The following is a 14,416-nucleotide window of genomic DNA, read 5'->3' on the forward strand; positions in this document are numbered from 1 at the left end:
CCAGTACGAGTACCAGTACGCCGTCTCGGACGAGTACGCTGGGCTCGACTACGGCCAGACAGAGAGCCGAAACGGCTACAAGACGACCGGATCGTACCACGTGCTGCTACCCGACGGCCGCGTGCAGCGGGTACAGTACAGCGTGGTCGGCGATCAGGGGTACGACGCCGATGTCACCTACGAGGGTGAAGCCAAGGAGTACCAGCCCGCTCCCAAGTACGAGAAGCCGGCGCCCTCTTACCACCACGCTCCCGTGTACCACCAAGTGCCTGCGTACGGTGCTCGGCATTATGGCGGCGCCAGGGCCCGCACGTACAACCTGCAGAAGGCGACCGAGGCGCCCCTGGCGGAAGCCGAGGAAGCTGCAGCTGAAGAGCCGGCCGCCGTTGAGGAGGCGGAGGAGGTAGTGGAGGAGATGGAAGAGGAGGTCGCTGAGGTCGAGGAGGCCGAACCAGAGGTGGAGGCCACCGCCGAGGGTGGCGAGGAGGCTTATCAACAGGACGCCGAATAGAGCATCCCGTTGTGAAGCGTTCTTCTGAGGCGGCGGTATGTCAACTGTTTTTATATTGTGCGAAATATAAGAAGTGGAATATGATATTGGCTGTCTAATGCATAAGAGCTTTGCCCCCAAATGGCACAATTAAGTAGTTGCATATGCTCAGGTCAGTATTCTTATGGCCCGATTACGTGAGCAAGGTGACGGGTGGCGTCTAGTTTTTAACGAAACTTGTACACAATTGTTGAGATGATCTATATTTTAAGCACGAATAGGAGTCTGCCGGGGCGAGAGGTAGATGTTATCTACGGTCAGTAATCATGTAGCCGCGGTAAACAATCTACATAACCGCACAGCATTGGTGAAGGTACTTGGATAACATGATTGGAAGGAAGAGATTTGATACGTTCTACGTCCAATATGGTAAAGTTACACTGGAGACACGATTTAAAGCAAGATATTTGATGTGCTCTAAGTTCAATATGTCAGGCTTAAGTGGTCTTAATTCAGTTAACATCCCAGGCATATCACGTTTGGGATGCACGGCTACATTGCTATTTTCTTGACAAGCTTCTTGATTGAGAAACGGAGCTGCCTGTTAGTTACGCTTCATAAAATTTACGGCCGCTTATGCATTCTTCTCGAGGCATCAGACGCCAGGTTAATGGGCTTCATATTGCATCAGCGTGGCAAACATCAAAAGCAAATCACGAAAAAGCTCACAAAACCGGATTCAGATCTCAACAAATCGACGTCGCAATGAAATTGGGCCAAGACGTTCTCACGAGGGAGAGAACATACAGTCGCGATGACAAAATATGATCGTGTAGGCGATCACCTTCGCGCCAGAAGCAGCCATGGACGCACCTGTTTTAAGCCTTTGATGGCAAAATGATGAACCCAACTACGACTCACCTTGCGTTCGCATTAAACATCAACGGTGTCCAATTGATAAGTGCGCTGAATCAACCTAGAAGCGACCAAACATTTGTTCGAGTACACTGCAGTTGAACCTGAGAGACACCAATCTAACACAACCCAGCTTACTGCGACAAATGTATATGCAAACCATCTGCACTTTTCCCAGCAGTTTGGTCGCCGAAGATGATTCCACATCATAACAAAACGATTTATTGGATTACCATGCAATCAAAAGACGGAGTCATTCCTGATCAACTTCCAAAGAATGGGATCTGTGATTAAACACAAAATAAATAAGAACAGGCCTCAAAGTACACCTGCCAAATTAGACCAATTTTCTTGGTATTATAAATAAGTCGGCTTTACTGGCTTAGAGTTTCGCATGAGCTGTATGATACCAGGTAGGAATTCTACCTCCTAGGACAGCCAGCCTGGGTAATGAAGTGCTTTTTTCTTGGCCATATGGGCATGACTCACGCGTTTTGGCTCATACACCAAACTAGCATCTGTAGTTAAAACATTGTAATACTAATATAAGTCTAGAATTATCCGACAACAAGTCCAGAGTACATGACCATGTTAAAGCCCCATTGATTCCATTTTGTGGAAATGCGGTATGCCAAACCAAACCATAAATACCATGAAATACTGGTACGTTTCGCCAACCAGTATTTCATACTTAAGTTAATTTTCATGCCATTGGAAGACTGCAAGGCTAAGACTTGCCAGGTTGACCTAGCGAAGCGAATTGGGAGCGTAAATGGTTTGACCAGACCAAAAAATGAGACACTTCATTTTTGCCTATCAGCATTATGCACACATCTTTCCAGAAACCAGCTTTCAGGAATGAGGTCCAGTTACATCGGTTTCAATGGAAAACTGGCAAAACAAATCTTCCAGATTAAACTACGACCGCAACCGCAGACGAAAATGTGCATCTCGTATTATGTTTTTGAAACGCCTCGACGTGCAGTTCCTTCGATGAACCAGCGGTGAAAAAGCATTTGATGCCAAGTGAAACACTACACAAATCACTTTTAAAAACCAGGGTTTAAAATCGGGTGCTACATAGCGGGACCATATTTTTCTTCAGTGGTCTTATAGGTAACTTGCTTCAAGGCAGGACCGGAATTGCTCTTCAATAGCTTTAGGAGTAGCTTGCTTAAGATTAGGGTGCTTAATCCTTAAACGTACATGCGCACACACATACATACATATATATATATATATATATATATATATATATATATATATATATGTACATCTATATATGTGTGTGTATGTATATCCTGAAATGTAGAGTCAACCTCATCACGCCAGACTCAAGGAGAGAAATGAGGGCAATATTCGTAGCCTCATCCGCAGCGAAACGAGATGTTCTGATGGCGGACCAGGGCCGTGTCAATGCCACTGGGTCAGTGCCGAGAGGGCCACCTATAAAAGCTGCGCCGGCCGACACACTGGCATCAGTTCAGCTCCAGAGTACCGCAAAACCAACATGTGTTCCAAGGTGAGTGAAATATCCACAAAAGACTACCACGTTTGCAATTCGGTGTGCGACGTCTCGTCTGGCTCTGGATCTTGACTTTCAGCCACGGAAGCTGCACGATAAAGCATTCCCATTTGGGCTATAGTATGCACATACTTGTGTAAACTTGTAATCAAATATTTGCCACGTTTGTATCACCATTCTATGCACCATGGTTTATTTGCTTCTGGTTACCGTGATGATCTGTTGTCCATTATCTCTTACTATTTCATGGGGCATCTTGCCGCACCCGCAGGTTCCCGTTGCATTCCTGCTGCTGGGCGTGGCCGTGGTCTTCTCGGCCCCGCCTCCTCCGTACCACGCCACCAAGGCACCGGTCCAGTACGAGTACCAGTACGCCGTCTCGGATGAATACGCTGGGCTCGATTACGGCCAGACGGAAAGCCGAAAACGGCTACGAGACGACCGGCTCGTACCACGTGCTGCTACCCGACGGCCGCGTGCAGCGGGTACAGTACAGCGTGGTCGGCGATCAGGGGTACGACGCCGATGTCACCTACGAGGGTGAAGCCAAGGAGTACCAGCCCGCTCCCAAGTACGAGAAGCCGGCGCCCTCTTACCACCACGCGCCCGAGTACCACCCCAGGCCGTCGTACCACGCCGCTCCCGTGTACCACCAAGCGCCCGTCTACGGTGCTCGGCATTATGGCGGCGCCCGGGCCCGCACGTACAACCTGCAGAAGGCGACCGAAGCGCCCCTGGCGGAAGCCGAGGAAGCTGCAGCTGAGGAGCCGGCCGCCGTTGAGGAGGCGGAGGAGGTAGCAGAGGAGGTGGAAGAGGAGGCCGCTAAGGCCGAGGAGGCCGAGCCAGAAGCGGAAGCTGCCGCCGAGGGTGGCGAGGAGGCTTATGTACAGGATGCCGAATAGAGCCCGCTGTAGTGGAGTGTTCTGCAGAGACGGCGTTATGTCAACTGTTTTTATTTAATTGCGAAATATAATGGATTGAACATGATGTCGGTAGTTTAAGCACAACAGTTCTTCTTCCAAACAACACCAGTTAAATAGTTACATATGCTTAGGTCATTTCCCCGGTAGACCGCATGAACAGGGTAATCAGCGATGTTTATTTTTTTTAAGGATGCGCATACTTTGTTGGGTTTAACTTGGTTTTAAAGGGAAGCTGTCAGATATAAAGGCATTGCAGCAAGCATCAGATGTGATGAAATAAGCTCATGTGTCAATTTTGGGATGTTTTAATAGAAACAACTGTTCTAGACAGCAAAAGCTCAGAAGTTTCTTGACATGTTCATAAACACGTCATGGTTTGATTGTGTCATGAGATTACTGCATGCCATCAAAGGGGCTCCCAAACTAGCCGTTCGAAATTATTATCGCAGTCTACGGACTGACTCACTCGAAGTATTTCAACTTCTCTATGCTGCAAAAGTTCGTAGACGTCTTGCTCAGAAAACAGAGGGTTTAAATCTTAGGAGGGGCATGAGTGTGAACTACGCTGAATGATTTTCAACGCGGTTATCTTAGTTTAAAAACCTCACACGATGTAAATGTTTCCCGTAGAGCATGAATCGTGGCCTGTCAAGGCAGTAGGCCAACTTTCTCTCCAGGCAGCGTGTGTGTAGCTGCCGTAAAACGAACAATGTGCAGCACCGCACAATATTGGTAAAGGCACATTGGTATTAAGTTTTGAAGAACATTTATGGCTTCTACGTTCAGCATGTATGGAGAAAATGGTACCAGGCTATTTAAGGTCACTTGCCTACGCACGACGTCATGTGAAAAGTTTCTATTTTTACGAAAAACTATTATTTTTAAAAAAATACTTTTATTTTATATATATATATATATAGATATGTATGCGGACAGGCATATATATATATAGAGAGAGAGAGACAGATAATAATATCCATTTTAAAAAAAATGTTTTGCTGTCCACTAACAACAAATAAGACACTTAACTGACACGTAATAAGACAGAAGGCTGTGTACTGGGTCTACGCAAGCTTGGTTTCTGTGGCTTAATCTCAAAATACCCGCCGCAAATAAGATAAGTTGACAGCCGCTAGAATGCAAACATCGTCAGCATGGGTGGATGTAAGAGGTGGACCGCGTGGGAAGGAGGAGGGGGGGGGGACGGCATCTTCAGGTCTTTGTTTAATCTCGCCTCTTCGTACGTTGCTCAATTTTTGAAAGAGGCCAAGTTAAACACTGCAAAATGGTTAGTTTTTCCTGGTTTTGGAAGCTGGGCCGCCATGTATAGAACGCTTAGGCTCACCGCAAAAGCAGGCTTAGTTGAGCTACTTCACATGTTATCCTCAATTTGAGATCAGACAGCGAAGAGTACGTGCCAGCCGTAGGCATTCTTCAACAGCAAAAATAAACGCATCTTTTACCCGGCGAAAGCCAGTGTTAACACTGCGACAAAACACACCAAAGTGTAACAACCCAGTGTGTGGATAATTCATGGCCGTGTGGAGCTCGAAATGATAAAATGTTAAGTAGTTCAACTGAGCCTGCTTCTGCGGTGAACCTAAGCGCTCTCGACATGGCGACTCGGCTCCTAAAACCAGGAAAAACAAACCATTTTGCCTCGTTTGAAATGACCTCTTTCCACAACTTGAGGGGCGTACGAAAAGGTCGAGGTTCAGCAATGAGTTGAAGCTGCCGTCTCCCCTCCTTCTTCCCACGCAGCCCGCCTCTTACTTCCACCCATGCTGATGATGTTTGCCTTCGAGCGACTCACAACTTTACTTTACTTGCAATGGATATTTACCGAGTGACCAATGCTTTCCTTTCAAATATCTCTCGTTTTCCCATTTTATTTTGCCCCTCGAAAAGCGAATATTTTTTCAACATAGTGCGAAGTATCCTGCTACTAAAATCGTAAAGTTGACAACGTCAAAGGTATAAAAAATTAAAATCTTTACGATCAGGCTTGACATTGAATTATGTTAGCGAGAGAAATGTCTTTAAGCAGTGTTTTTAGCCAATGGCACATCCGCCACGCCGACAGTTAAAACCACGGTGGTCAGTCGGTGGACTAAATGCCCGTGAAGTTCGCGATTTATTCAGACCTCGATTTATTCATACCTCGTTTGAACTTGACGGGTGACCTTGAGAGGTCAGGACATTCTGTCTGACGCTAGTTCTTTCTGTGGTGAGTATTCTGACATTTGGAAGTTGGAAGTCTGCCGGTAATTTTTTTTAGTGATATCGGGTTCTCCGTCCTTTTACCCAGCTTTTGACCCTGATGGTCACATGACATTGCAAAATAATGGTCATTTTTGGTGTTTTCATGCCACAATTGACCCTACAACCTTTTTCAGAGAAATCAGAACTCGTCGCTGAATAAATCGCTGAATAAATTGCTAACTCACGGATATCCAGGTATGTCCGTTCTTATTAGAGACACGACTATTTTGGCAAATTTTTACCACAGCTTCATGCGGTTTTCAGTTATGACAAATGTGGCTGCTTATAGCAATCCTTTAAGAGTATACAATATATCACCCGACAAAGATCGTAGTAAAAGATCATGGCCAAGTCCTATTGAGTCTAACTAGTGAAAATGCAGCATGCCAAACCACGATCCCGCTTCCTCGACTAGCAATACACACCCGCGTAGGTTTGACTCATTTGGGAGACTGAGTGCTTCAATCTCTGCAGTAGGATACCACACCATTGTCTTTTTAGGCTGTGCAATACGGATTCTCTCAACTTAGGCATACAAAGTTGTGTATGGCTTAAGTCAATCGAAGGAGAGATTAGCTACAACAATATAATGCTTCTCATGGGGCTTTGTTAGGCTTGACAGTACAAACATCACGCACTCATGTGTGGAACGTATTCTATATTAGAGCCAAACTAACTAAAGATATCCAGTACAGAAAGTCGACTTTTCCAGGCTAACTTATCTAAACGAGTTGAGAGCGCAAAATTTGACCAGACAAAAAAAAAAGGAAACGACACATGCTATCAGTGTCGGTCAGCTTACGCACGCAGGTTTTTGAAGCTATCTTCCAAAAATGAGCTCCACTTGAACATTAAATCGATGGAGATCTGGGGAAAAATGATTAAGATGAAACTGTAACCAAGCGCAGGTGCAAGAAGACATTTTAATCTCGAGGCATTTGTTTGCACCGCATAAGCGTGGGCTTCTTGCAATGAACCTAGGCGAAACAATATGACTGAAACATCATGCACGCCTAACAAAACTAAGTCTAATGTGGGCAAGGTTCAACCTTCTGCACTACATCACAAAACCAGGTTTTTCAATTGCTGACGGGCTGGCCTGCTCAAGATTATGGTATTTTAACTGTAGACATGAATAGATCATGAAATGGAAAATGTACATATCATCACATCAGCCACAAAGAGAGAAATATTCGCAGTCTCATCCCCTCGGCGAACCCAAGATGCTCTGTGCAGGTCAATTTTTCTAGGTTAGCTTATCTAAACGAATTGAGAGCGCACAAGTTTAACCAGACAAAAAAGATGCATCTTATCAGTGTCCGTCAGCATAGGCACACAGCTTTGAGACGATCTTCTGGAAATGAGCTCCACTTGAGTATGAAATCGATGGAGATCTGGGGAAAAAATGATTCAGATGAAAACGCAACCAAGCGCAGGTGCAAGCACATATTTTTACCTCGTAGCTTTTATTTGCACCGCATCGGCGTGAGCTTCTCGCAACAAACCTTCGGCGAAAAAGGATAGCTGGAACATCAGGCAGGCATAACCAATGTATCTCTGATGCGGGCAAGGTTTGAGTTTCGTAACTGCATTACAGAACTCGATTTCTCAATTGCTAGTGGGGATCCCGCCTAAAAGTAGGATATTTAAACCTTAAACGCAAACAGATCATGAAATGGAAAGTGTATATCTCATGATATCAGCCTCAAGGAGAGTAATGAGGGCAATATTCGCAGCCTCACCCGCTCGGCGAACTCGAGATGCTCTGATGACCGACATGGGGGTGTCAAGGCCACTGGGTCAATGCCGGGAGGGACTCGTATAAAACCTGCACCGGCCGACGCGTTAGCATCAGTTCAGCCCCCAACTACCACAAAGCCAATATGTGTTCCAAGGTGAGGAAAATGCGTGCATGAGACAACCACGCTTGCATCTCCGTATAAGCTATCTAGTCTGACTCACCTTTCAGTCATTGGAATTACACGATGAAACATTCATACTTTCGCTGTGGTATGTGCAGACACATATTACCTTGTAATCAAATCTTTACCGCGCTTGTGTCACCGTTCTACACACCATCATGATGAATTTGCTATTGCGTACCATCATTAGCTCCTATGCACTGTTTCTAATGTTCCCTGGCATGTCTTACCGCGCTGGCAGGTTCCCGTTGCGTTCCTGCTGCTGGGTGCGGCCGTGGTCTTCTCGGCCCCGCCTCCTCCGTACCACGCCACCGAGGCACCGGCCCAGTACGAGTACCAGTACGCCGTCTCGGACGAGTACGCTGGGCTCGATTACGGCCAGACGGAAAGCCGAAACGGCTACGAGACGACCGGCTCGTACCACGTGCTGCTACCCGACGGCCGCGTGCAGAGGGTACAGTACAGCGTGGTCGGCGATCAGGGGTACGACGCCGATGTCACCTACGAGGGTGAAGCCAAGGAATACCAGCCCGCTCCCAAATACGAAAAGCCGGCGCCCTCTTACCACCACGCTCCCGTGTACCATCAACCGCCCGCGTACGGTGCTCGGCATTATGGCGGCGCCCGGACCCGCACGTACAACCTGCAGAAGGCGACCGAGGCGCCCCTGGCGGAAGCCGAGGAAGCTGCAGCTGAGGAGCCGGTCGCCGTTGAGGAGGCGGAGGAGGTAGCGGAGGAGGTGGAAGAGGAGGCCGCTAAGGCCGAGGAGGCCGAGACAGAAGCGGAAGCTGCCGCCGAGGGTGGCGAGGAGGCTTATGTACAGGATGCCGAATAGAGCCCCCTGTAGTGGAGTGTTCTGCAGAGACGGCGTTGTGTCAACTGTTTTTATTTAATTGCGAAATATAATGGATTGAACATGATGTCGGCAGTTTAAGCACAACAGTTCTTCTTCCAAACAACACCAGTTAAATAGTTACATATGCTTAGGTCATTTCCCCGGTAGACCGCATGAACAGGGTAATCAGCGATGTTTATTTTTTTTAAGGATGCGCATACTTTGTTGGGTTTAACTTGGTTTTAAAGGGAAGCTGTCAGATATAAAGGCATTGCAGCAAGCATCAGATGTGATGAAATAAGCTCATGTGTCAATTTTGGGATGTTTTAATAGAAACAACTGTTCTAGACAGCAAAAGCTCAGAAGTTTCTTGACATGTTCATAAACACGTCATGGTTTGATTGTGTCATGAGATTACTGCATGCCATCAAAGGGGCTCCCAAACTAGCCGTTCGAAATTATTATCGCAGTCTACGGACTGACTCACTCGAAGTATTTCAACTTCTCTATGCTGCAAAAGTTCGTAGACGTCTTGCTCAGAAAACAGAAGGTTTAAGTCATAGGAGGGGCATGAGCGTGAACTACACTAAATGATCTTCAACATGGTTATCTTAGTCTAAAAACCTCACACAATGTAAATATTTCCCGTAGAGCATGAATCATAGCCTATCAAGGCAGTAGGCCAACTTTCTCTCCAGGCAGCGAGTGTGTAGCTGCCGTAAAAAGAACAATCTGCGGCACCGCACAATATTGGTAAAGGCACATTGGTATCAATTTCTGAAGAACATTTAAGGCTTCTACGTTCAGCATGTCTGGAGAAAATGGTCCCAGGCTACTTTAAGTCACTTACCTATGCATGGCGTCATGTGAAAAGGTTTTCAGTTCTATTTTTACGAAAAACATCATGTTTTGCTGTCCACTAGCAACAGATAAGACACTTAACTAACACGTAGTAAGACAGAAGGCTGTGTACTGGGTCTACGCAAATTTGGTTTCTGTGGCTTAATCTAAAAATACCCGCCGCAAATAAGGTAAAGTTGGGAGCCGCTAGAATGCAAACATCGTCAGCATGGGTGGATGTAAGAGGTGGACCGCGTGGGAAGGAGGAGGGGGGACGGCATCTTCAGGTCTTTGTTTAATCTCGCCTCTTCGTACGTTGCTCAATTTTTGAAAGAGGCCAAGTTAAACACTGCAAAATGGTTAGTTTTTCCTAGTTTTGGAAGCTGAGCCGCCATGTATAGAACGCTTAGGCTCACCGCAAAAGCAGGCTTATTTGAATTACTTCACATGTTATCCTCAATTCGAGATCAGACGGCGAAGAGTACGTGCCAGCTGTAGGCATTCTTCAACAGCAAAAATTAACGCATCTTTTACCCGGCGAAAGCCAGTGTTAACACTGCGACAAAACACACCAAAGTGTAGCAACCCAGTGTGTGGATAATTCATGACTATTTGGAGCTCGAAATGATAAAATGCAAAGTAGTTCAACTGAGCCTACTTTTGCGGTGAGCCTAAGCGTTCTCTACATGGCGAGTCAGCTCCCAAAACCAGAAAAAAGATCATTTTGCATTGTTTGACATGACCTCTAATCACAACTTGAGGGGCGTACGAAAAGACCGAAGTTCAGCGATGAGTTGAAGCTGCCGTTCCCCTCCTCCTTCCCACGCAGCCCGCCTCTTTCTTCCACCCATGCCGACGATGTTTGTCTTCGAGAGACTGACAACTTTAATTTATTTGCAATGGAGATTTACCAAATGGCCAATGCTTTCCTTTCAACTATCTCTCGTTTTCCCGCCTCATTTTGCCACTCGAAAAGCGGATTTTTTTTTCAAACATTGTGCGAAGTATCCTGCTACTAAAATCGTAAAGTTGACAACGTCAACGGTATAAACAACTTGAAAACTTTACGATCAGGCTTGACATTGAATTATGTTAGCAAGAGAAATGTGTTTAAGAAGTGTTTTTAGCCAGTGGCGCACCCGCCACGACGATAATTAAAACCGCGGTGGGCAGTCGGTGGACTACGAGTCCGTGAAGTTGGCGATCTATTCAGACCTTGATTTATTCATACCTCGTTTGACCTTGAATGGTGATCTTGAGAGGTCAGGACATTCTGACTGACGCTAGTTCTTTCTGTAGTGAATATTCTGACATTTGGAAATTGAAAGTCGGCAGGCAATTTTTTAGTAATATCGAGCTCCCCGTCCTTTGACCCAGCTTTTGACCTTGAAGGTCACATGATGTTGCAAAATAAGGGTATTTTTGGTGTTCTACTGCCGCAATTGACCCTACAACCCTTTTTCAGACAATTCAGAACTCGTCGCTGAATAAATTGCTTGATAAATTGCTAGCTCACGGACATCCAGGTCTGTCCGTTATTATTAGAGATGCAACTATTTTGGCAATTGTTTACTATAGCTCCATGCAGTTTTCATTTATGATAAATTTGGCTGCTTATTAGCTACGCTTGAAGAGTACACAATATATCAACCGACAAAGACCACAGTAAAAGACCATGACAAAGTCCTATTGAATCTAACTAGAGAAAATGCAGCATGCCAAGCCACAAGTCCGCTTCCTCGACCAACATTACACACCTGCGTAGGTTTGACTCATTTGGGAAGCTGAATGCTTCGATCTCTGCAGTAGGATACCAAGCTATTGTCTTTTTAAGTTGTGCGATACGGATTCACTCAACTTAGGCATACAAAGTTGTGTATGGCTTAAGTCAATCGAAGGAGAGATTAGCTACAACAATATAATGCTTCTCATGGGGCTTTGTTAGGCTTGACAGTACAAACATCACGCACTCATGTGTGGAACGTATTCTATATTAGAGCCAAACTAACTAAAGATATCCAGTACAGAAAGTCGACTTTTCCAGGCTAACTTGTCTAAACGAGTTGAGAGCGCAAAATTTGACCAGACAAAAAAGAAGGAAACGACGCATGCTATCAGTGTCGGTCACCTTAGACACACAGGTTTTTGAAACTATCTTCCAAAAATGGGCCCCACTTGAACTTTAAATCGATGGAGATCTGGGGAAAAAATGATTAAGATGAAACTGCAGCCAAGCGCAGGTGCAAGAAGACATTTTAATATCGTGGCATTTGTTTGCACCGCATAAGCGTGGGCTTCTTGCAATGAACCTAGGCGAAACAATATAGCTGAAACATCATGCACGCCTAACAAAACTAAGTCTAATGTGGGCAAGGTTCAACCTTCTGCACTACATTACAAAACCAGGTTTCTCAATTGCTGACGGGGTAGCCTGCTCAAGATTATGGTATTTTAAGCTTAAACGTGAGTAGATCATGAAATGGAACATGTACATATCATCACATCAGCCACAAAGAGAGAAATGTTCGCATTCTCATCCCCTCGGCGAACCCAAGATGCTCTGTGCAGGGGGTCGATTTTTCTATGTTAACTTATCTAAACGAATTGAGAGCGCACAAGTTTAACCAGACAAAAGATGCATCTTATCAGTGTCCGTCAGCATAGGCACACAGCTTTGAGACGATCTTCTGGAAATGAGCTCCACTTGAGTATGAAATCGATGGAGATCTGGGGAAAAAATGATTCAGATGAAAACGCAACCAAGCGCAGGTGCAAGCACATATTTTTACCTCGTAGCTTTTATTTGCACCGCATCGGCGTGGGCTTCTTGCAACAAACCTTCGGCGAAAAAGGATAGCTGGAACATCAGGCAGGCATAACCAATGTATTTCTGATGCGGGCAAGGTTTGAGCTTCGTAACTGCATTACAGAACTCGATTTCTCAATTGCTAGTGGGGATCCCGCCTAAAAGTAGGGTATTTAAACCTTAAACGCAAACAGATCATGAAATGGAAAGTGTATATCTCATCATCTCAGCCTCAAGGAGAGTAATGAGGGCAATATTCGCAGCCTCATCCGCTCGGCGAACCCGAGATGCTCTGATGACCGACATGGGGGTGTCAAGGCCACTGGGTCAATGCCGGGAGGGACTCGTATAAAACCTGCACCGGTCGACGCGTTAGCATCAGTTCAGCTCCCAACTACCACAAAGCCAACATGTGTTCCAAGGTGAGGAAAATGCGTGCATGAGACAACCACGCTTGCATCTCCGTATAAGCTATCTAGTCTGATTCACCTTTCACTCATTGGAATTACACGATGAAACATTCATACTTTCGCTGTGGTATGTGCAGACACATATTACCTTGTAATCAAATCTTTACCGCGCTTGTGTCACCGTTCTACACACCATCATGATGTATTTGCTATTGCGTACCATCATTAGCTCCTATGCACTGTTTCCAATGTTCCCTGGCATGTCTTACCGCGCCGTCAGGTTCCCGTTGCATTCCTGCTGCTGGGCGTGGCCGTGGTCTTCTCGGCCCCGCCTCCTCCGTACCACGCCACCGAGGCACCGGTCCAGTACGAGTACCAGTACGCCGTCTCGGACGAGTACGCTGGGCTCGATTACGGCCAGACGGAAAGCCGAAACGGCTACGAGACGACCGGCTCGTACCACGTGCTGCTACCCGACGGCCGCGTGCAGCGGGTACAGTACAGCGTGGTCGGCGATCAGGGGTACGACGCCGATGTCACCTACGAGGGTGAAGCCAAGGAATACCAGCCCGCTCCCAAGTACGAGAAGCCGGCGCCCTCTTACCACGCCGCTCCCGTGTACCATCAAGCGCCCGCGTACGGTGCTCGGCATTATGGCGGCGCCCGGGCCCGCACGTACAACCTGCAGAAGGCGACCGAGGCACCCCTGGCGGAAGCCGAGGAAGCTGCAGCTGAGGAGCCGGTCGCCGTTGAGGAGGCGGAGGAGGTAGCGGAGGAGGTGGAAGAGGAGGCCGCTAAGGCCGAGGAGGCCGAGGCAGAAGCGGAAGCTGCCGCCGAGGGTGGCGAGGAGGCTTATGTACAGGATGCCGAATAGAGCCCCCTGTAGTGGAGTGTTCTGCAGAGACGGCGTTATGTCAACTGTTTTTATTTAATTGCGAAATATAATGGATTGAACATGATGTCGGCAGTTTAAGCACAACAGTTCTTCTTCCAAACAACACCAGTTAAATACTTACATATGCCTAGGCCATTTCCCCGGTAGACCGCGTGAATAGGGTAATCACTGATGTTTATTTTTTTAAGGATGCGCATACTTTGTTGGGTTTAACTTGGTTTTAAAGGGAAGTTGTCAGATATAAAGGCATTGGAGCAAGCATCAGATGGGATGAAGTAAGCTCACGTGTCAATTTTGGGATGTTTCAAGTGCAACAATTGTTCTAGACAGCAAAAGCTCAGAAGTTTGTGGACATGTTCATTAACACGTCATGGTTTGATTGTGTCATGAGATTACTGCATGCCATCAAAGGGGCTCCCATACTAGCCGTTCGAAATTCTAATCGCAGGGTACGGACTGACTCACTCGAAGTATTTCAACTTCTCTATGCTGCAAAAGTTCGTAGACGCCTTGCTCAGAAAACAGAAGGTTTAAGTCTTAGGAGGGGCATGAGCGTGAACTACACTAAATGATCTTCAACATGGTTATCTTAG

The 14,416-nt window shown here is 46.4% G+C and overlaps 3 protein-coding genes across 3 annotated transcripts in view; all 3 read left to right on the forward strand.

The window, feature by feature from the left end:
- Window positions 1–511, forward strand: part of LOC119098119 (cuticle protein 7-like) — a 2,489-nt gene extending 1,978 nt beyond the window's left edge. The window contains exon 2 of the mRNA XM_037221047.1: window positions 5–511. Coding sequence (XP_037076942.1) covers window positions 5–511 — 507 coding nt within the window. The remainder of the gene's footprint in view (window positions 1–4) is intronic.
- A 2,404-nt stretch (window positions 512–2,915) lies between these two features.
- Window positions 2,916–3,832, forward strand: LOC119098120 (cytochrome c1-like). Its single transcript, XM_037221048.1, has 3 exons — window positions 2,916–2,927; window positions 3,202–3,299; window positions 3,343–3,832. The coding sequence occupies exons 1-3, from the start codon at window positions 2,916–2,918 to the stop codon at window positions 3,830–3,832; spliced, it is 600 nt and encodes a 199-aa protein (XP_037076943.1).
- A 4,166-nt stretch (window positions 3,833–7,998) lies between these two features.
- LOC119098121 (cuticle protein 7-like) lies at window positions 7,999–8,872 on the forward strand. Its single transcript, XM_037221049.1, has 2 exons — window positions 7,999–8,010; window positions 8,279–8,872. The coding sequence occupies exons 1-2, from the start codon at window positions 7,999–8,001 to the stop codon at window positions 8,870–8,872; spliced, it is 606 nt and encodes a 201-aa protein (XP_037076944.1).
- Window positions 8,873–14,416: the final 5,544 nt, after the last annotated feature.

The sequence above is a fragment of the Pollicipes pollicipes genome, unplaced genomic scaffold, assembly GCF_011947565.3.
Source record: "Pollicipes pollicipes isolate AB1234 unplaced genomic scaffold, Ppol_2.1 Scaffold_4740;HRSCAF=5597_pilon_pilon_pilon, whole genome shotgun sequence".
Classification (NCBI taxonomy): Eukaryota; Metazoa; Arthropoda; class Thecostraca; order Pollicipedomorpha; family Pollicipedidae; genus Pollicipes; species Pollicipes pollicipes.

What these genes read in the sequence shown, in the direction of transcription:
- LOC119098120 (XM_037221048.1), top strand. An exon ending in CCGGTCCAGTACGAGTACCA is followed by an intron (nt 3,300 to 3,342) that starts GTACGCCGTCTC and finishes GATTACGGCCAG; the next exon opens with ACGGAAAGCCGAAAACGGCT.